We start from the raw sequence: 22,878 nt of genomic DNA on the forward strand, positions 1-22,878 counted from the left end.
ATTGACGCAGTTTGTGTTTTAAAAAAATAAATCACAGGCGCCTACAAAGATAAGATGCACAATCAGAAACCAGGATACTAGTATTTATCTAAATACAATCTGAGCTTGACATTTTGAAAATTTTAGTCATGCTCCTATTTATTGTGTTTTTATTGAGTTTCATTCTATAAGTTATTTTACTTGTTGTTTTTATATTGTGTTTTTTTACGCTTGTACAGCACTTTGGTCAATAAAGGTTGTTTTAAATGTGCTGTAGAAATAAAGATGGATTGATTGATCATGCAAACAGGGATATGTATAACAAGGTTTCTCTGCATGTAAATGTTATATAAGAATACGATCAAAACAGGGATAAGGTTCATAACCGGGATCTGCAGGTAAAACCAGGTGGATAGTTAGCGCTCGCCATGTTTACAATGATGTCTGTTTTCAGCTTGTCCTTACACAATTTGATGTAATATTTGGACTCACTTGAACTCAGTTTGTTAGCCTAGCATCTGCTAGCTTTGGTCCCACTTTGAAGCATGACAGAGCTCACACCATGGCAACTGGAGGATGAAAAAAAATGTCAACAAACTAGACAGTTCGGTGCTAAAAGACAGACAAAAGTGTGTAACTTGCCAAATAAACTCAATATATCAGTATGTCAATGGATTATCTTAGCTCCCTTTGTCTATCAGAGAGGGGGAATGGGTATTTATAAACTCAACACAGCTTGTGTCTCTCTGTGTCCCGTCTCTTTACTGGACTTTACTCGTTAAAATGATCCAGCTGAAGGGCTAGAGGTTTGATATTTAGACTTTTATAACTATGTCAATCAAGTAGGCCTAGCCTACAGTACAAGGTGAGATAATCTCTGTCTTTTGGTAGTGCCTTCCACCACACAAAAGCTTTATGGAATTGATCTTTCAAAGGCTGTCTATGTTTACAACACAGTTTTTTAGTATCAAATCCAAGTCTTTCCTCCGTTTTGGATTAGAGCTAAATGAACTCAGTCTTAGGAGAAGAAAACACTCATGATTGCAGCATCAGACACCACAGGAAACGCTAACAATATGTGTATATATGTCAAAATGTGTTTCTGCTCCATAGTTGACATTTTCCAACAGGTGCAGGATGGATCGTGGAAAACTCGTGCAAACGTGAGCCTGCAGGATAAAGCCTACCCACTGTTTATGCAATCATCTAAAATGACTTGATGAGAAAGTGTGTCCGACTTGAGTCTTTGGTCTTCTTAGAGTCGTCATGCGTCTGGGTGGTGACCACTTTCTCCGACACACTACATTTGGAGATGAGCTAAACAATCAAATCCAAATGAGTCAAACAAATATGTACAAAGGAAAACGTATTGGTAAGAAATCTAGAGTTAATAATAAAGTAAAATAAGGTGAAAGAAGTTAAAAAAAAAGACATATGTCAGTCCAAGTGTGCTGACCTTTATGTTCCTTTGACCTCGATCCAAAAACGTTTGAAACTTTATTGATACAAATAGGATATTGTTCTTAAACAGAACTTGTTTTTAATAAACTTTATTGTAAACATGGGCAATGTTACAATGGTAGGTTTACGAACAAACAAACGTGCCAGGACAAAATAAAACAGGGATCATCAGTTTAGAGGCCTACAATCACACCCTACAGCTGAGGCTTTCAGAGTGTCGAATGGTTATATTTTGCTACAGCTTATTAAAATAAAGTTACTCGCAAATATGGATGTGAAATTTAGTTAAAATAATCAAAAGCTGAATAATGAGGTATTGTTTTAGTTGCGAGTTGCAGAATTCATACAACCAAAATTACATCCATGTAAAATAAATACGTTTTTAAGTATTTTACAACGAATATAATTAACACATTTGTATCTAAATAAATAACAGTAGTAGGAGGAACAGCTCCTAAACAGATGTCTGGAACAAGTCCGCAAAACGAACAGGTAAAATAAATGTCATTTTTTATTTATTTTTTTTTATTGTGGAATAATAACATCGATGAAGTAGTCCAGTTTAAAACATAGACTGTAAAAATAAGTAAAAATATTTAAAATACGGTCCAAACTTCTTTTTTTTTAACGCTGGATATGAAAAACTCCTGTATGTCCATGAATGCAGCATGACGTACGAAAGGCTGACAACGAATCAACGAATATAATTAACACATTTTTGATCCTAATAAATAACAGTAGTAGGAGGAACAGCTCCTAAACAGATGTCTGGATGTTTCGCGAACAAGTCTGCAAAACGAACAGGTAAAATAAATGTCTTTTTTTTTTATTGTGGGATAACAACATCGATGAAGTAGTCTAGTTTAAAACAAGTAAAATAAGTAAGTAAAATAAGTGAAAAAAAAAAAACTGTTTTTACCGCTGGATATGAAAAACTCCTGTATGTCCGTGAATGCAGCATGACGTACGAAAAGGGCTGTGTGAGGACGTGCCCGTGGCCATGCGCGGCTGAAACAAACCCCGCCCCTTTTACAACAACCCCCCCCCCAACCTACAAAGTGACTGTGACTGTGGGTATTTCACCAGTGTGTGTGTGTGTGTTGTAACCGCTGAATTTGAGTCCTCTGGAGATTAAAGAGGTTAAAACATTGAGATTGGACGCTGAGGGTTGATTTACTTCCGGCTGTCTTAGATTTGTTTTTTTAAGTGAAACGAGGAGACGGAGCCTGAAGTGACACACGGCGTTAATTCATTCATCCACATCAACAATGGCAGCGCAGGATTTTAACATTTTGCTTGCTACGGATTCCTACAAGGTGAGTGTCCTTCCGCTTTCGTTTCCCTTCAAAATATATATTAATAAATAAATAAATAAAAGACTTTTATTTAATGTGGATAACGTCACACAGGTTATCTTCCACTCGTAACAACAGAGACAACGTTATGTTGCGTTTAAGGTCACAATGTTGTGACTGCTTCAACCTTGTTGTAGAAACTGAAAGTAGGACACCGTCCAGCTGATTACGGTGAATTGTGTGTTTAACCTTGCTTAAAAGAGTGCACCCTAAAAAAACACAGAAGAAGAAGAAGAGGTCATTTTAAGTAGAGTTAATTGATTTAATTCAACTTTAACCAAATCTCAGGAGGGAAATGTGTTGGTATCTGTGGAAACTTTTGCTGATGTAATGTGGAAAACTTAAGTTTCGATTTCACCAAACCCTACGCATTGATGAGGCATTTTTTAAAGGATTAAATCAACATTTCTAAGCTTTATATTAAAGCTTAGAAAGGGTTAAAAAGGCAACCAAAGAGTAGGCCTATATCTGATTAGGTAATGTTTACAGAGGGGAATTAAAGGCAGGCATAAACAGGAAGAAGAAAGAGAACATTTGAGACTAAAATTAAAATGTAAACAACATATAGAAGAAGATAAACCCATATTATTTCTGCAAGGGGAAATTAAATGTTACACTTTGTTGTACAGGTGCCTATAGAGATGTCAGAGGCTGCCAACAGTACAGTAACAATCTGTAATAATAATTTATGCTTTATTAATCGACAGAGAAGACAATCGGTTTTACACTCTGTTTTAATGAACATCGACACACACATATTGTCCGAGTGCTCCAGAGCAGTTTTGGGGTTCGATGCCTTGCTCAAGGGCACCTCGGCAGTGCTCAGGATGTAGGACCCTACAGGCTGAGCTACGGCCTCCCAATGATAGGAGGAAAAAAAAGAATTTGATTGTCTTCTCAATGTCAAACTTTATCCTGGTTTTTTGACTTACTATTCAAAATGCAAACATCAGGATTTGTTTTCTCTGATCCTGTTTCTTGCATTTAAACTTAACTTTTTATTTTAATCAACCACAGCATTTCTACCTTGTTTTTACATTATTATTCCTGATATTTCAACTTTATTCTTGACTAACTAACACTTAAACTTTTCCCCGAATACAAATTATTCTCCTTAAGAATTATTTGTATAATTTCCCTTGTAAGTATACTACAAGTTTGACTTTATTCTTCACATTTTGACTCCAGTCTTGATAGGAATCTTACTCTTCTGACGTTGTTCTTACTCCTCGCCTCGTACTCATCTCTACATATTTGCCATTATTGGAAAAGCTATGGGGCAAACTTTCAGCACAGATTTGATTGCATTGCAACATTGGCTGTAAATGTAAAACATAAATATCCTCCAAATACCAGAAAAACCTGAACGGCATGTTGGCCGTCTTCCCAGCTGCCGTGTCTCAGTACGTTTACGGGACTTTTCCATAGAAAGGTCATTTCCAGCGTGCCTAATCCAGGCGTGGCAATAAAATAATAATTACACCTTTGGAGTAACAGTTTTCCCTTTACGTGGTAGTAAGATAACAGTGTAGCTTGAAGAACTGAGTTAAAGGCTTCTGGTGTATCTAAGGGAGAGGCCATTGAATCCCAGGACCTTTTCAGGAGTCCAAGATTCCAGCTGTAATGTAGTGCACACCTTCTTTGTCATTTTGAATGGTTATATGTGTTATGACAGGCCCCAACCTTTTGTCTTGACTTCAGCTTTCAGTTTCATTTCAGGGAAGTATGAAACTTAAATCCAGTCGTGAGTCAGCCGCCTGCATGGGGAAAGCTGAGTAGGGCTAAATGTCAGATGTCATTCAAAGGTTTACAGCCAAATGGCAAAGGTCTGCAGGATGACGACGAGCGGCCTTTCTAGTAGCTCCAACGACCCCCCCCCTCCCTAAAAAACAGGTCCAAAGCAGAAGCACGGCCAAGGGGATTCCTCCAATGTGTCTGTCATCACATTCACATAATGGAAACTGATTTTGTGCATTTTGATGAGCTCATCTGAACGTGCACACTGGGGTTATTGGGTTTAAAGCACAGCTCTTTAGATAGATTTAAAAAAAAAAAAGTACTGTGAAAGTGTCTTAAAGTATGATAACGTACCGCTCATTTACCACCTCTGTCATCTTGTTTTTTTTAGATTTTTCTGCATTTCAGTTACCAGAGGTGTCAGAAGTATTCACATTCATTACTCAGGTAGAAGTATAGATACTAGGGTTTAAAAAGACTTCTGTAGAAGTTGAAGTATCAACTCAAGCTTTTTACTCCAGTGAAAGTGTAAAAGTACTGGTTTCAAAACTACTTAAAGTATAAAAGTAATGTAAGGAGAAAAAAATGCCATTAAGGACGAATGCGTAGGCCGCGTCACAGGGGCCGATAGTGCACTGCCCCACCTCCCCCAAAAAAACATTTTTCTAAAGGCCATAATGACTATAATGTTATATTAAAATGTTTATGTTGAAACATTTGGGATGCACCTGTTTCAGCCGCATTTATGCCCATTGGAAATGAACCAGTACAATGCAAATACATTAAAGAACTATACGTACCACTGAGCATTAACATGTGTTTCATGGAGCGGAAGATATGATGACTAGTTGTCTAAGTATTGTAATGGTGCAAAAAGTCTTCAGAGGCATGTTATCAAGAGCCTTTATTGGAATGTAAATGTACATCCAGCTGCAGGAATCTGTGAGGGCAACGGATGTAAGATAACAAAACTGGACAAGAAAATTGGTGTACCCCAGGGCAGGCTTAGTAACAATTACTCTTGTATGGTCAGATTCACTCTATCCGGATGGCGCGATTTATCTGAATAGGTTTTTGTGGGGTTTTTTTTTAACGATAACAAGCTGGAATGAAATAGGAGTAACGAGGCTGTTTTTAGAGTAGAAAGTACAGATAATTGCGTGAAAATGTAAGAAGTAGAAGTAAAAAGTCGGCTGAAAAATAATTACTCCAGTAAAGTATAGATACCCCAAATTTCTACTTAAGTAAGGTAACAAAGTATTTGTACTTTGTTACTTGACACCTCTGTCAGTTACAGACATGAGAGATGCTTCAGAGTTTTTCATTACCTCATTTAGAGCCCGGCCGATTCATCGGTCAGCCGATATCAGCATATCCAGTGACTATCAGTATCGCCTAATCTTATCGCAAATATGCGCCGATATTACTCGATTTATTCACCAGTCAAATCTAATTTAATTAGAGTGTCATTGTATTATAGTAGCATTTCTTTCACCAGCAGAGGGCGCTATATGGATTACAACAAGCACGATCACCCTCCACAGTGTCAAGCAGTGGTGCACGTACACGCACAGTTACTTTCCAGTTGAGTGACCATCCTGTCTTTATTATAAATCTCATCCATGAGTGTTTGATACGCAATAAATGTGTCTTTATCCATCTATCTCTGAAGATCGAACATAGATCTAAAAATGATATCGGCCCATATATCAGTATGTGACATCCCGGTCTCAAACATCCCGTGTCAGTCGGGCGCTACTCGTTTTTTGAGCGAGGCCAAAAATTCAGTCCCACAGTCCTTGAAGCTGTGCAGCTATAATCTGGTTCTTTGCATCCCTCACGCTCACGTCTACTTCCAAAAGCAAATTGGTTTTGCAGACATTATTAACGACCCCAATAAAGGAGCGTTGCCGCGCTAATGTTTCCCTTGATCGACGAGTTTAATCACCCGTTATACTCGTTATATACATGACCTTAGAAGTCTAGTGTAGCAGGTCTGTGATATTTGTACATTAGATCTGCTTTATGCCTCCATGAGATGATTGCGTCTGTCAGACCGGTCTCTAAAGCTTTGACACTTTTTGACTCCATGTGTTTTGAAACAACACAATCTCCTTTACGTTAATGATTGATAGTGTTGAAAAAGTAGCTGCTGATTACGGCCTGCGTCTTCCTCAGCTGTGTGTTTTTGTTTTCTGCGGAAATCCTCGGTTGCGTAACTGGTGTAATAATTAACATCCAGTGTGCACGTACACCTGCGTGAGCTCGAGCCGTATAGCTTGCAAAGTTTCTGAGGAATTTGCTGAGATTTGATTCGTCCCCGGGCCCCGTGCTTTGTTACCTTCACCTCTCTCATCATTACATCACCACGTCCTGGATTTGTTCAGTTGGCAGCATGCTTAAACCACAACCAGGCCCGTGTTTGTTTGCACACACACACCACTTTGCTTGTTTCACGTTTTTTTTTTTTTTTTTTTTAAATTCCTGAGCTTTGTGTGGCGCGTTCAGGGTCAGCTTTGACGTAGGATCCTGAAAGTTAAAGGAGTTAAGTAAAGTGCAATGAACCCTTGAGAAGATTTAAGCTTCAGTAGCTCAATGCTAGAACGGATTAGTTATCAGTGATGTCGCCAATCGGATAAATGAATGCAATTCATGATGCTTTCCTTTCCTGTTCTTTACATGAGCTTTTTCTGTTGCTTTTTATTTCATTAACCTTTCAGTGGAGACATTCAAAACATCTGTCGAGCCTTATGACTTTCCTCGTGGTCAGGAGTCACATTATACTCCCTTATTTGAGACTTAACGCCGACCCACAGGTGCCATGTTTGTGAGCACTCTCTGCCATACAGTAAATGTTTGTTGTTAGCTTTACATGGAAGGCAAAGGGGAAAAGTCACACTGTGTTGTTATGAGACCAAAAGAAGTTCTTAATTTACTTGTGTTGTGTGAATCAGAGCACCTCGACAACACGCTCACACATCCAGTGATGTTGGATTTTCTAAGCACTTTGGATTTTGTTAATTTTCAGAGCGAGGATTTACTATTTTTAACACAGTTTCTAAACACTGCCAGTGGAAGCTTTGTGTTTAACTAAATAATGAACCCAGCAGATGAGCCTGTGGAGGAAAGAGAGGAGTGAAAGTCTGCACATAGCTCCCGTTGTTGAGCGAGGCACGTCAGTGTCTTGATTGCACTGGAATGAACTTTGAACACGAGGCGCGTCGCTCAACATAATTACCTTTTGATTGCTTCCCCCGGTTCATATGAGTTTAAAGAATAAAGTAATGAATGAAGAGATAAACAACAGAAGAGATATGAAGTCGATGATTTTAATTAAACTGTAGAAGGGTCAGGATTTATAACTTATCACAAACTAGCCATGATCCTCAGAAAGAACATTTTATGATCCATGCTCATGTGGTGACTTGGGAAGAGTCATGATAAAAGATACTTGATTAAGTACCTGTCACCTACCACAAGGCCCTGTGGCCCCTACTGTCCAACCATCACCAGGGTTAGTCCAAGGCTTAGTCCACATGTAGGCGGGTTCTTCAAAGTTCAAAACAGCTGACGTTGGTAGCAGGGTTTGAGTCATGAGGCCACAGTGACCTCCACACTCCACTCAGGCGTCTCTGCTCGTCAACATAGAATAAAATTACTTTATTGATCCCAAACTGGGACATTGTGGTGTTACAGCAGCAGGTTATCAAAGCAAATAAAACAATCTAAGAAGAGATACATAAATAAGCACTTAAAATATAAAAAAATAAGAATAGGAAGAGATTTATACATTAAGGATTTAACTTAACATTCCTACTGGTTTAAAAAAAAAATGAAATAAAACATTTCTTCAGGAGGTAAGAAATGTAAGTTTGCAAAAACAGTGAAGACAATGCGCAATAACGCTATAGAGGGTCATAGGTCATAGGGATATAGTGGTCACACTTACACTGATCGTGTAAAAAGTCCAGTTAGCAACATTAGCACCAGCACTAGTCTGGTTACTTTAACTATTGTTTTGTAGTGTAGAAAACAAAAGTGACAGCGTCGCACAATGATGTCAAACGGAGGAGAACGCGGCGCGCAGTGTGATGTTACAAGACCAACACTCGTTTTCCGCGCCTACAGTATGTGTGGACAAGGCCTAAGTGGGCACCTCCCCTCCAGCTGCTTCATCAAGTTAGTCCCGAGACACATCACGGGGTCGGAACAGGTCGCTCTGACATCGTGTGAACACCTCCCTCGATGTTAGCTCTCAAAAAAAGAAACAAAATAGACAAGAGTCAGTTGAGAGCGATTAGAAAGAGGACGGTGAAGGCAGAGCCAGCGTGAGAGGCCTGTTTGGTGGTTCTCAAACTTTTAGTTTGCTAGTTTATTCCTGATATGCATTTTCTGTATTGTTGACCAGTGACCTCACACCACACGATGCAGCCTCGGCTCGTTCTCCGTGCCACTCACAAATGAATGAAAGACTCGATGTAACTCCTTCATATTTTCATACGGTTTTCAGTCGAGTGTTGCTAGCGGGTGCCGAAGCGTCACCACTTGCACGTGTGCTGGGTTCAAAGTCGTCAACTTAAGTTTCTACTTAGCTGCTCGACGTATCCGCCGCACTTTTCTGTCTAGTAATTTTCATTTGGAGCCACAAATGTAAAACATTTTAACCGTCATGTGGATGGTCTAGAGAGCTGACTTGAGCTGTGTTAGACCGTAAACTGAACCACCTTTAAGTGTAATCCAAGCTAAGTGCTTGTTGCCTCGTTGGAACACACACACACACACACACACACACACACATTAGCAACAATATGTGGCTTTAAGTATCAGTATGTGTTGAATAAGCTATAAGCCTGTTCATAAGTGGAATTCACTGATTACTTAATTCTTAAATGTTCCCCTTATGTTAGCCGTTATGCAAAGTGTTCCGTGTTTGGTGTGTGAAGTAAATCTGAGTTTGTTCTCCTGAAGTTAGAAAAACAGAGCGAGAGAAAGAGAGAACTTAAAATAGACGACAGGACGAGGCAGAAGAATGTCGACTGAATACCTCATTAAGACATTTCTCCCAGCGGCTGGCCGGTTGTTGCTGTTGATTATTCAATTACCCGCTGCTGGAAACACAAAGAAGGGTCTTGTGCTTTAAGCTGTCATCATCCCTCCCCACATGGATCCAGGAAACGTGTTTACTGTACACACACACACATCACGTTGAGACAGTCCTCCAGAGCTTATCATCAGTGTGCTTACCGGGGTTTTATTTCATGCTGTGCAAACACAAAGTACAAATCAGCCGGACTGAGGGGGAGATTAGAAATCGACGAGTAAACATTGCCCCCGCTGAAGTTGATTAAATCATTCTTTTATTATAACATGTTGAAATTAGTTGAACTCTTTATGACTTTGCACACTGACGACATACGCTGCACTGCTGTTTCTTCTCTTTTCAGATCACACACTACAAACAGTACCCTCCAAATGTCAACAAGATCTACTCCTACTTCGAATGCCGGCGCAAGAAAGGCTCCCAGTTCAGCGAGGTGGTCTTCTTTGGTCTGCAGTATCTGCTGAAGAAGTATCTCACAGGTACCCCCCCCCCCCCCCCCCCCCCCCCCATCGTCACACTCACATGAACGTACAACACGAGCAGGAATTAAAAAAAGAGCGCTCATTAGCACACGGCTGTTTGAGAGGAGAGTCAGGCCCACATGGCTCCACCTCCTCCTTGTATCAGTGTTCACAGTGATACGCTGACTCTGTGTCTCTTTAGCAAAGCACAGCCCGGATTAGCGTCTCCATTTCAGCTGAAGGTGTGTTTAAACGCCTCGCTGTCTTAAGTCAAAGATGGTTAAAAGAAGCGGGCCGTGGCGGTGGTCAAAAGAGCAGCTGTCAATACTTTCACTCCTGACGGCCTTATCGCTAATCGTAGCTCCGCTCAGGGCTGGGCGACCTCAGATCAATATCAGGATTAATCGAACATTTAACCTTGATTACGATGAATGAACGATTATTTACTTTTAGTTTTTTGCCCTCATACTTCACTGACATGCTCTCTGCTGTAAATACCCTCAACTATCAAAGCTGGGAGATGTTTTCTAAAGAAAGAGTTCATCTGATGAACTAGTTTGTGGTTATTTATTGAATATTTCAAACTGAAATCAAAGCATCTCTTTAGATGAAAACGACACATTTTAGTTTTTTAAAGTAGAAATGAATTTCTCAAAAACAGTAGAAAATAAATAACTTGCATTTCTTGCAAACAGTTTTTCTTCAGTGTTTACATACGACTTCTTTTTGTTCGGGGTCGTCTTCCTTAAAGACAAAATGTCTCCAAACGACAGACATTGCTTCAATGTCGTAGATCGGACGCGTCGTCACATGACTCGCCACGGGCAAGATTACGTCGCTTAGAGGTTCTGATGTCTGTTTCGATTAATTCCCCAGCCCTAGCTCCGCTAAAACATCTTCAACTTCTTCCATAAAGACATTCTATATCCGACAAGAGCTTCACATTAAAAGTTCCAGATTTAAATGTTGACAGACCTTTTATTGTGAAACAGCGATATCAGGTAGTGGGGTGTTTTCAGCGCTAGCAACTTTCTAAATGAAAGTCTTTCCAGCAGTCACAGTGGCAGGAAGGCGAAATGGATAATTTCCAGCCCTGGTCTTGTTCACCAGTGAGGTTAAGGTGGACCGTGAGATCATCGGTGAAGAGGGAGCTGAGCCTGAAGGCAAAACTCTCTTTTGAAAAAAAATCTTATTTACCGAATGGATCTTCGTTCCAACCTTCACCTGTGGTCATGATTATGTGGTAGTGACTTAAAGAATAAGATAGCGAATACAAGCGGCTGAAATAAGTTTCCTCTGAAGGGTGGCTGGGCTCAGCTTTAGAGATTGGTGGAGAAGCTTAGAAATTACAGTGTAAGTAGAAACTTCAAAAGGCCACAGGCAGAAAAACTTCCCTTGATTTACTACGAGGGAAAGCTGCAAAATCGTTCCTTGAAACCGCAGCCAGAAGCACGCTGTACTGTGAAAACCTTAATCATCAGATTTGTGATATAAAAGCAGTTTGATCAATCCGAAACCAAGAGGAAACAAGGCACTCGGACGCTTTACTATTTCTTGATGATTATTGGATGGCAGTGCGAAGGAGGCGGTTTCTACAGAAGCCCTGATTGGACCTGCATCCACACATTTGATTGTACTCTCTCTTACCTGGTTAACGACTCATTTCCTCGACATCTCCACTTATTTATGTTGTTTTCATGAGATGCTTGTTTTCTTCTCCTCAGCAGTAGAACGATCAGGGCTTTCTACTGAACAGAAGACAGATACAAACATACTGTGAATCCAAATAGTAGCTATATCCAGACTGTTGTTTCGGTCGCCTTTTGTTTGTGTGCGCTCCCCTTCTGCTCTGCACCCTACTCTGCATCCTATCCTAAAGGCCCTTAAGGCTTCCCTTAGTTACTGAATGATGTGTTAGTATTTTGTGTTTTCCTCGTGTGACTGCGGTCGTAGTAACTCGCTGTGTCCCGTTAAAGGCCAGGTGGTGACTGAGGAGAAGATTCAGGAAGCCAAGCTCTTCTACCAGATGCACTTCAAACAGTCTGTGTTTGATGAAGAAGGCTGGAGGAAAGTGCTGGAGGTAAGCGTGCAGCTCATCTTTACTCCGTCCCTGACATATTCAGATGGAGAGACTCATTCATTATAATATACATGACCTGGATGTGTTTGTAACCGTGACAGAAACACGATGGCCGTCTGCCTGTGCGGATCAAAGCTGTCCCCGAGGGAAGGATCATACCGACAGGGAACGTACTCTTCACTGTTGAAAACACAGATCCAAACTTCTACTGGCTCACCAACTATATCGAGGTAAAGCCAGGACTGTTTTGATTTAACGAGCATTCAGACTTATAGCGCTTCTTCACTTAAACAAAACTCCTGAAGTTTTTGGGGTGTAGTGATTGTAACGACCCCCCCCCCCCCCTCTTTCTTCGGGCTGCAGACTATGCTGGTCCAGATGTGGTATCCCATTACAGTAGCCACCATATCCCGGGAGTTTAAGAAGATCTTAGCCAAGCACCTGAAGGCCACATCAGGGAGCCTGGAGGGTCTGGACCTGAAACTGCACGACTTTGGCTACAGAGGAGTCTCCTCACAGGAGGTAGGAACACTTTTCTCTCCCGTGCGTGCGTGCGTGCGTGTGTGTGTGGTGACTATAGACTCAGTCTGAACTATAACAGAGAAAATTCTATAAATTAAATGTCTCTTCCTTTTCTGACTGAGTTTCCCCAAAAGCGCCGTAACTCAGCTCAGCCATCATCACGTCTTTGCTCGTTCATATTGATTCCAGTCTTTCAAATCACATTTCATTTCAGTGTTGTGGAAGCACGGCACAGCGGGAGCTCCACACACACACACACACACACACACACACACACAGTCAGACATGACAGTGCTGCGCTCCCCCGCTGCTTCAGCTGAAAGCGTCTCTCCTCTGTAACAGCTATACTACTACCTCATCATATCATATCAGATCATATTGAAGGCCAAACGTCACAGGGACGTAAACATCACGCCTTCAAACGGCAGTCTACATAGACCTACTGGTGCTGTGCATTCTGGGATTTGGTGTCTTTCATCCACATGAGCCAGAAAGACACTTTCTGCATTTTCACGGCCAAGAAGGCTCCAACTTCAAAATGTATTTCACATTTCTACGACACATATGACCCAATGTCAAGAGAGATTCATGTTTCAACGGGTGAAGTGTCCCTTTAAGGAAACTAAATCAGATTTATTCACTCTAATTAGAGGCTAAAAGGTTAATGATGATGTCCATCTTTCTAGCAGCTCTGATTCCATCAAAGTGAGTTTCATAGTCTGACTTTTGCCACAGAGAACATTTTATTGAACAGTGGAGCAGCAGCAGCTCGTAAAGGTTAAGAGAGACCGGTTTCAAAGCAGAGTTAATGTCTGTCTTTGTATCAGAGTTTTTCAGTGCTTACAAAAACACGTCTTTAACACTCAATCATGAAACTGAAGAGAAGCTAGTGAATCATCTTCTGTCACTGACAGAATCTCCAGCTCCTCTCGCTGGTAACCGAGAGCCTCATTATCAGCTCAGCTCAGCCCCGATGGACGATCAGGGGAAGCCAAATGTTTCAATTGTTTGTCAGAACTGTTCAGAAAATGTTTGCCAACAGAATTTAATGACGATAACTGTATTGAAAACGATCCCCTGCGCCAGTCACTTAGGAGCCATAACGAGCCGTGCCAGTACCAAAAACAACAAAACAGTCTCTCTGAGTTAGTGGGAATGACTCCAAGAATGATGAGGAGGGGGTTCCTGTTGCCTGAGGGAGTCAAACCCTCCTGTCAGACTAAATCCTGTTTCTGCTCCTTGTTGCCAAGTGCTTCGCTCATGGTGGATTAAAGTCTCTGCAACAAAGAGTATGGACTGTACCGGCTCTTTAAGTCGAGCGTCTTGCACATCTTATGCTAAAAATACTCAGAAAAAAGCTGTTTTGTAACCTGATAGATTTTTTTTTTCCTCTGAACTTAGAGAGAAGTATTTGCGTCAGCAGCAAAGTGACTCCTGATTCCTCTCCTCTTATCTGCAGTCTGCAGCTTTAGGTGGAGCAGCTCACCTGGTTAATTTCTGCAGTACAGACACCGTCGCTGGGCTGCTGATGGCTCAGCGGTACTACAGCTGCCCGATGGCCGGCTTTTCCATCCCAGCAGCGGAGCACAGGTACCACACACACACACACACACACACACCAATCACTCACTCTTAAACCTCTTCAATCCCTCCTCACATGCACTGCACTCCGTAATTTCCAAGAATAGTCCAGATGGGCTGAATGTGAGAGGACGAATGGACTGCATTGTAAAGCGATACTCCCCTCAGACATTCACACTCTTATGTGTTTCAGAGTTTTAAAGCGTCTTACTAGTTTAGCTTTATCTCCTTGATAATTGATTTGCACCAAAGTCAGCTTCCTGTTATGGGTAAATGTCCTTGGCAATAAAAACCTAAATCTAATTCCTATTCTGACCGCCGTTAAATGACAAAAGAAGAAGAAAGTATTGGTGTCTGGTGACACAACAAGAGACACAGAGGAACTAACGTAGCATCTCTGGAGTTAAAGTCAGGGTTGGTAATTTCCTCCACATCCATTTTTTCTTCTCCAAGTTGTCTTTAGGTCCTGACAGAAATGAATAACTCATGTTCCCTGAAAAAAGATATGTGAGAATCTGTATTTATTCAAATCATGTGATACCGTCCTTGCTGTCATGCAGCACCATCATCTCCTGGGGGAGGAACAGGGAGAAGGAGGCGTTTGAACAGCTCCTGGACCAGTTCACCTCGGGGCCCGTGTCGGTGGTCAGCGACAGCTACGACATCTTCAACGCCTGCAAACACATCTGGGGAGACAAGCTGAAGGAGCGCGTCATGGAGCGCAGCCAGGACTCATGTCTGGTCATCAGGCCGGACTCTGGAGACCCTGCAGAGACTCTTATTGAGGTACAACTGGGCGGTGTATGACTGTTTTTAAATCCAGGTATATAAGAGTGATCATAGGTTAGTGATTTTAGACGGTCCGTCCTGGAAATATCTCTTTCATAATGAAGCTCTTTAAAAAATACCTTTCACCAGACCTTTGAAGCTTGAGGCTCTTTAAGTAATAAATAATGAAATGTGAATGAACTGAGGTTTTAAAAAGGTTCAGACTGACCCGACTCTACACCCCTGGTATCTACATGTTTGAGTCTAAATCATTTCTCTTCCACTTGTAGGTCCTGAAGATTTTGGAGGAGTGTTTCGGCAGCTCTCTGAACTCAGTGGGATTCAAGGTGCTGCCGTCTTACCTCCGGATAATTCAAGGAGACGGGATCGACCTCCGCTCGGTGGATGAGGTGAGTAAACTGAGGTCTGCGTTGATTCTTCTTCTCTGGATCTTACTTTGTATATCATGTTAATTATTCCTCCTGTTGCAGATAAATTACCCCCCCCCCCCCCCCCCTCCTATCCTTTTCTCTGCTGGATCTGCTGCAGCTCTGTAGTCTCTGTTTGTTGGTGCGTTCCATGTAGCTCAGATCTCAGAGCTGGGAATGGGGGGGGGACAAGCCGACATCTTGGTGTTCAGGTGTTACTTTTAATGAAAGCTGTCCTTTTTCTATCAGAAAGGTATCCTTAAATGACTTCTTCCCTGATTTCTGACTCTATCCACTATCCTATCTCTACAATAAAGGCACAAAAAGCCCAAAAATAAATCCCTAATATAATGGTAGGGGAAACACTGCTACGTGTCCACAGACAGCGTACAGCTTAAACGTTTCTGTTGATGCACGAAGCAGCCATGTTGGATTTTAATTATACAGCGAAATCAAATGGAACGCTCCATGTTTGTAGAAAGGAAAAGGAGCATGCTGTATCTTTGAATCATCAAACTAGATGGTAGATAAAATGTAGCTCAGGAGGATGACGACAAACACAAGACAATGAAGAACTGAGGTGTCTTTTAAATGACCTACAGTTATGCTGTTGCTGGTTTTTTTTATACTTCATGCCCGTCTCTTGCCTTAACACCTTTTCATTTTTTCAGGTAAACAATCCGTCTGCAGATTATTCCTTTTTCTTTTTGTCAGCAGTGCCAGACGTTCACTTCAGCATGTCCGTTAAGCGACAGAGAGCAAAGCTTGTCATTCCGTTTCAAAGTGAATCATACATCGTGTACGTCATGTCATGTTTGTTTTCTGTTTTGTCTTCATAGATTCTGGAGAAGCTGAGTGATGAAGGTTGGAGCGCTGAGAACGTCTTCTTTGGCTGCGGCAGCGCTCTGCTCCAGAAGCTCAACAGAGACACGCTCAGCTGTGCCTTCAAGTGCAGCTACGTGGAGAGCAACGGCAAAGGGGTGAGTGGACGCTCTCTGGATTCTCTTGAACCGCTGTTCTGCTCTTCTAAAGTTTAATCCAAAACATGACAAAAGATTCTTCAGATGAAAAGACCACAGAGGCTTTTTCTACAGCGCAGATAAAGTCAATTAAATAAAGAGAGGTTTCAATGTTCTCTGGAGCATCAGAAGAAAATGATGTCACCTGATCTGATTTGATTTGAAGATTAGATAAACTTTTCTTTGATCCCTCAACGGGGAAATGTCCCGTGTAACAGCAGAGAGTGAGGATAGACATTAAAGAGAGCACGCAGAGCCAAGAGCTGCAGCTGATGCACGTGTTGAAAAACACAGATAAACGTTGAACATGTTGTTGCACCTTGAAACACACACACACACACACACACACACACACACACAATGTAACCATTGGTCTGCTTCAGAGAAAAGAGACAGTAGTTAAAAGTAGAGACAGTAGTGATGGACCTCAGGTCAGCAGGATCTGAAGTCCCCTCTCTGGACTTTGATCTAATTCTGGGTACGACTAAAGACCTCCACCTGATGACCTGAGGGGTCGGGTTACAGTCTGTGAGCAGGTCAGAAGTGTCCTTCAGGGGCTGAACCACTGAGAGCTTTATGGACTAATCAAAGTGATTCTGTTATTGTGCAGGGAGCCAATGGAGTGACAGGTATCAGAGGATAAATGTATTATAATAATAAGATAGATATTGTTATTATTTCTGAATATTGCTCGAGTGGTTGGAGTGAATAGTTTCCAGCTGGTGAGTTTTTGTTTCTGTGCGATACTGCAGGGTTAGGACCTGCGGTATCTACTGTACCATGCATTTTATTTCATCAGTCAAAAAACACGACTAATACAACCACGGCCCAGAGCACGACACACAAACTAAACTACAAACAACATAAAAGTCCCCAAACATGACTTCAGTCCAACATGAAGTCATCAGTAAACGTGTTTGTGTTGTTCCAGACGGACGTGTACAAGCAGCCAGTGACCGACCCGTCCAAGGGTTCAAAGAGGGGTCGCTTATCTCTGAGGAGAAACTCTGACGGCTTCTTGGAGACCATCGAGAAAGGAGCGGGCAAGCCGGAGGAGGTCAGTACCCGCAGCTCACTTTTACATCCTGCTCACATTGTATAAGGCCTCCTTTGAAAAGTAACAAATTGTAGTTTCAGAAGGTGTTGAAATGATTCCATAAAGCATCAAAATGTTTAAACTGCAGCTGATATAATGAGGGCTTTCATCACAGATCCCTTCCTGCTCTCTTCCTGCTTTCAGAATGCGAGGTGTTGATTGAAGCAGCACATTCCCAGATTCTCATTGGCTGTAAGAAACGTCAGTCATCAGCACAGTCCCCAGCAATAGGCCAGGTGTAGAGATGTCGGTGTCAGGGCTGTTGTTTTTTTATTCCAAGTTCAAACAGTCATTCAAACCTGCGGGGAGAAAGTTTAGATTTTAACTGTAACGAGGCGTTCAAATTTAAAACGTTCAGTCTGTCAGCACATCCGGCTGTCTGAAGCAGTGTGCAGTTTGATCCAGCAGAGGGCGCTCTCAACGTGACTAGACCATTTCATGCACTCTTCTTGACCTGTAAATGAAGACGGTTGTGTTGTGGCAAAAGCAGCGGGGGTGTGATTCAGGAGATTCAAACTAACATGAGGTAGACTCGTCTCTCTGCAGACTGCAGCACACACACACACACACACACACACACACACCCGAACTTTACCGCCCAGGTATTGCATCACTCTGTGGGAGACTTGTGTTTCTGGCAAATAATACAGAAAAATAAAAAAGTCCTTTTTTGTTTTTGGCTCATTATAACAAAGGTAAAGTTTAGTTTAGGGGGCCGACACATCCTTTCACTTCAGGCTTCCATTGGCTGTTATGGAGCAGTGAATAGAAGCTTGTGATTGGCTAAATGAGGTGCCATGCAAGAGCTCAGTGTTGAATTTGCTTTAAACGTTTGTCTGCGTTTGATGGTTCATCTGTGTGTCGCTCTGGGTTCCCCAGGACCTGCTGGTGACCGTGTTCGAGAACGGCAGCCTGGTGAAGGACTACTCCCTGGAGGAGATCAGGAAGAACGCTCGGCTGCGGGACGAGGACTTGAACCCCACCCTGCACAACCACCAACAGGACCTGCTGCACAACCACATCATGAACGGCAGTCATTAGAAGAATCACAAACCCGACGCCTCTCACAATGCAGATGATAAATGTTTGTTTTTAACTGAGGGGAAATCTGCGGGCGTTTCAACTCTACATGTTGAATGGGAGTGGAAAAACTGTTATCACCAAGCACAAGCAACCACAGATCATCCTGAGGAGAGGCCGGATTACAGCCAATCAGCTTCATCTCTCACTAAACACTTAGCCAGCACGCCCGCCCTGTCAGGGTCAAGACCAGCTCCAAAGGACCAGGGTCCAATATGATCACCTAAAAGCACTTAAAGCCCCCTTTATACATTCACATCTCAACATTTCCATAAAGCTTCTCCCTTTTCAAACACGTCCTTCACAGCTGGATTTGATCTGTCTTGCATTTTTAAGATAGCAGATCTTTTTGTCTTAGTCAGTTCTACCTGTTATTAAACATATTCACAGTATCAACCAATTAGTGGGGGAAAAAACATAACAGAAAAGAGCATGACACATCCTCACCGATTAGACGTTCCCTCACCTTCTGCCCGCCTGCTGCTGCGTCCACACACCGGTTCACCCCGACTTCTTGCAGGAATCTTACCGGGACACTTTGCGGGAAAAGTCCAGATGAAGTCGTGGTGAACATTTTGACTGTTGCGTTCACACATGCAGCCCGCTCTGAACATTTAGAGACACTTTGAGGAGTGAGCGGCTGAAGATACAACTTTTGAACTCAAAGTGTGTCCAGACCTCGTTAAAATCACTCTGTATTATCTTTCAGGATGTTTTCCTAGCTGCTTATCTCCAGCAGTGGAACAGTGTCAGACTCAAAAGGACCAAACCACAGTTGGTGCCTCAATTAGTGAAGAAAAGCAGCCGACATTTATCACAACAACATACAAATAGAAACAGCATTATCAGCTGTAGTAGAAGTGTTACATCATACGACGCAACGCCCCGTTTCTTGGATTTTAACAAAACACTTTAGGAGAATATTTAATTTTAAATTATTTTATTGATAACAAAATATCCAGTTGTTATCATTCATTTAACAAATTGTTGATGTGATTAAGATGCTTGTTCAGAACTGCAGGAATGTAGTGATGAATTTCTAAAGTAAGGTCGAGGAAACGCCTGAAGAACGACTTTAAAGGTGTTTCATTGTCACTTCGATTTTTCCGTTTGTATTGCTTTCAGTTAGACGTAATATTTATATTTCATTCATGACTCGTGTGTCTGAACAGATGACCCTGAGAAGACAGACTGGACATGATACTGCCTTTCATTTTGACGTTGGTGCTCGATGTGTTTTGTGGTGAGGAAGCCGGATGGTTCCATCGGGTTCATGGAATATAACAGACAGATGCAGGAAGTGAGAGCGGGTTATCTGGAAGTTTGGGATTGTTTTTTTTTAATTTCTTTATGCACAAATATTCCCTCAACCTGCCTTTGTTCACTTCAGTTTGAAGGATTTAATCTCCCAGAATGCCTTTCAACAACCTCTACACCTCTTGAACACTGAAGTAGCGTGTGTGTGTAGGCGTGTGGTGCGTTTAATTAACCTCGGATCTCTGAGTTAGAAATGACGTCACACCGGAGTTAACTGCGTTCCAGTTGCAGGTCGGACAAGCAACATGGACGCCTCCAGGAGGACCTTTTGTTTTGTTAGCTAACACCTGGGTACCTAGAGTCCCCTCCAACCTGATGACGTATCAGACGGGTAACTCAGGATGTCCGACTTCCGAGATTAAATGGAACGCACCATTATCTGACTTCAAACCTTTCACAAAATGTTAAATATTTTAGTCTTTCTTTTATTTTGGCGGTGTGTTAAATATAACAGGACGCGCTGCAGATTCAGGTCTGTTGATCCCAATCGATGCAGACGACCACATTTAATCTGATGAATGAAACAGCAGCTGGTTTTAAAGGGGTTTTTAATATTCAAAGAACACGCTCACCTTCTACGTACATACTCGACTGTTTTTTTTGTTTGTTTTCGATGGAATGACTCCAAAGCTGCTGATTTTGTTTTGGTTCAGTTTCAGTGTTAATGTTTTTCATGCCCGTTGTTTGCATCCTGTCTGCGTTGACATGAATGCTGATGAGCAGTATTTGTACAGATGATTGTAGTACCCCATCAACACTAGACCACCTGGTCCTCCTTCTGTACAGTACAGGCACTAATCATGTATGTAACTATATTTGTACATATTCCTCTCAGAGTGATTCTGCTTCTAACCGATCTGTATCCTTTAAATGTTCTCTGACTTTGATTTGTTTTCAAAAACAGACTTTTTGTAAGATTAAAAAAAAAAAAAAGCTTTGAACATTTTGTACTGGGTGATTTTTTTATTTTTTTTAGGTGAACATCTAAATACATTAAGACACTGAGGTTCAAACCCCAAGTGACCAGGAAACAGATTCAGAGGGTCTCCCCATGCGTGCCTTAGTTTGAAGAAATATTCTTCATTCAGTGTTTTTTCCACAACTTGAGAAACTCTTCTTGTTAGAACTCCTCCTCAGCAGCTTCTCACCTCAGGTGCTCCCTTAAGAGCAAACACGCTTCATAAATAACTTTGCTCTTCACCAGGATCTAGTCTTTTCTTTCCGGGGAGATTCTCTCTCTGGAGTTCAGTAACCTGCCACTGAGACCCCCTGGTATCCTTCCTTTTCTCAACAGTTTTGTTGTACTGTGACCTTTTTATTTGTCTTGAAGTGTTTAAAGAAGTAATGGAGTAAAAGCAGAATGTTAAGTTCAGGGACTATAGTACATTACAGCTGCAATTCTTAATTCAGCCAAAAGAGGGCAGCAGCAAACAGCTCGAGTCATATGGAGAGCACAGAGACTAAAGTATAAAACATTGTGAAGCAGAGCTTTCAGGACAAGCTGAGTGTAATGTTTCCAGAAACGTGTTGGAGGTACAAAAGAGGAAGAGGAGCCGGTCACTGCTCGAACTACAGGATGGATGGATCGGTTGAATCTGGCTGTGGGAATCAAACTGAAAGTATTCATTTGATCTGAAAGGCAGTTCTGTCACACTGTTAGACCACAATGCATTGCAATACTGATTTAACTTTTACTCTGCTGCACAATGTTGCATGACTCATAAGTCTGGAAATATTTTTTAGAGAAAGAAACTAGTGTGTGCACATCAAGATGCAGAAATACATGACAGGGCAGAAGAAGAATGAACTGCAGGAAAGAGAGAGAGAGAGAGAGAGAGAGAGAGATGTTCAGGTCCCAGTGAGAAACGTTTCCATCCAAAGGATCTTCTTCAGGTAAATGTGGGAGGAGTCAAACAGTCTTTTCTAAAGTGAGGCAATCAGCAAACAATCATTATCACCTGTTGAACCAACAACAAAAACACGGGCAATTTCTACAACAGCCACAAGAGGGGGACAGACACACGAGGAAGAAACAAAAAACAGAATACACAACTTGAAAAAAATGAGCAAAAGATAAATCAGCAAATTGGACAAAAATTGGTCCTAAAAAATGTAGAGAGGAGTGAAACACGGACTCAAAAGGGACGAAGGTTTGAGGAGCTCTTTATGAATGCAAGCAGTCCTAGAAAAAAACCCAAGGACAACTCCAGGGCTCTCTCTCTCTCACTCTCTCTCTCTCTCTTGTCTCTCTCTCTCTCTCTCTCTCTCTCTCTCTCTCTTTAAACGATTGAAATGCCTTTTTTTCAACGGCATGGTCATTCGGACATTAAAAGAAAAACACACTTACAGGCGTTTCGACATCAAGCCTTCAGATCAGGAAATGTTTCCTCGTAGAGATTTAGTGAGACACTCCGAGAGGAAATAAAGCTTTGAGATCATAAACAAACAAAAAAAGTAGGAAGTTACGACATGTTTTGGATGAACTTTTCCCCTTTTAGAAAAATAATATTTAACCACTTCAGAATAGAGATTCAAAAACGAATAGAAGAAATAGAACAAAGTTTTATTAGATGTTTTTTATAACGTTATTTTATATTTAATGACAAATTAAGCATATTAAGACTTTTTTTTACTTTCTCATGTCAGAGGGAAATGAAAAGACATCATATTTCATCTGTGATCGATTACCTTTTTGTTATACACTTTAACCAGTTTCAGCATCAGAAAGTGAAAATCAGCTGAGGAAGCTTTGTGTTTCTTTTCTTTCTTCTTCTTTTTTTTCCCCCTCGCTGATTGGTTGGGTGTTGCCATGGAGACGACAGGACACGTGAACGGACGGGGACGGAGAGGAGTAGAGAAGAAGAAAGAGAGTGTGTTTTTTTATGATGGAGAG

At 41.5% G+C, this 22,878-nt stretch overlaps 1 protein-coding gene across 1 annotated transcript; it reads left to right on the plus strand.

Annotated features, from left to right (window-relative positions):
* The first annotated feature begins 2,510 nt into the window (after positions 1–2,510).
* nampt2 (nicotinamide phosphoribosyltransferase 2) lies at positions 2,511–20,926 on the plus strand. The gene is made up of 11 exons (XM_065955388.1): positions 2,511–2,756; positions 9,977–10,112; positions 12,071–12,174; positions 12,276–12,404; positions 12,538–12,696; positions 14,156–14,286; positions 14,838–15,063; positions 15,336–15,455; positions 16,313–16,453; positions 17,424–17,549; positions 18,468–20,926. The coding sequence occupies exons 1-11, from the start codon at positions 2,709–2,711 to the stop codon at positions 18,627–18,629; spliced, it is 1,482 nt and encodes a 493-aa protein (XP_065811460.1). The 5' UTR covers positions 2,511–2,708; the 3' UTR covers positions 18,630–20,926.
* Positions 20,927–22,878: the final 1,952 nt, after the last annotated feature.

The sequence above is a fragment of the Labrus bergylta genome, chromosome 5, assembly GCF_963930695.1.
Source record: "Labrus bergylta chromosome 5, fLabBer1.1, whole genome shotgun sequence".
NCBI classification, from domain to species: Eukaryota; Metazoa; Chordata; class Actinopteri; order Labriformes; family Labridae; genus Labrus; species Labrus bergylta.

Coding starts and splice junctions, on each gene's coding strand:
- nampt2 (XM_065955388.1), top strand. CDS start 2,709: ATGGCAGCGCAGGATTTTAACATTTTGCTTGCTACGGATTCCTACAAG. Junction 14,287..14,837: donor ATCCCAGCAGCGGAGCACAG/GTACCACACACA, acceptor GCTGTCATGCAG/CACCATCATCTCCTGGGGGA. Junction 15,456..16,312: donor ACCTCCGCTCGGTGGATGAG/GTGAGTAAACTG, acceptor TTGTCTTCATAG/ATTCTGGAGAAGCTGAGTGA.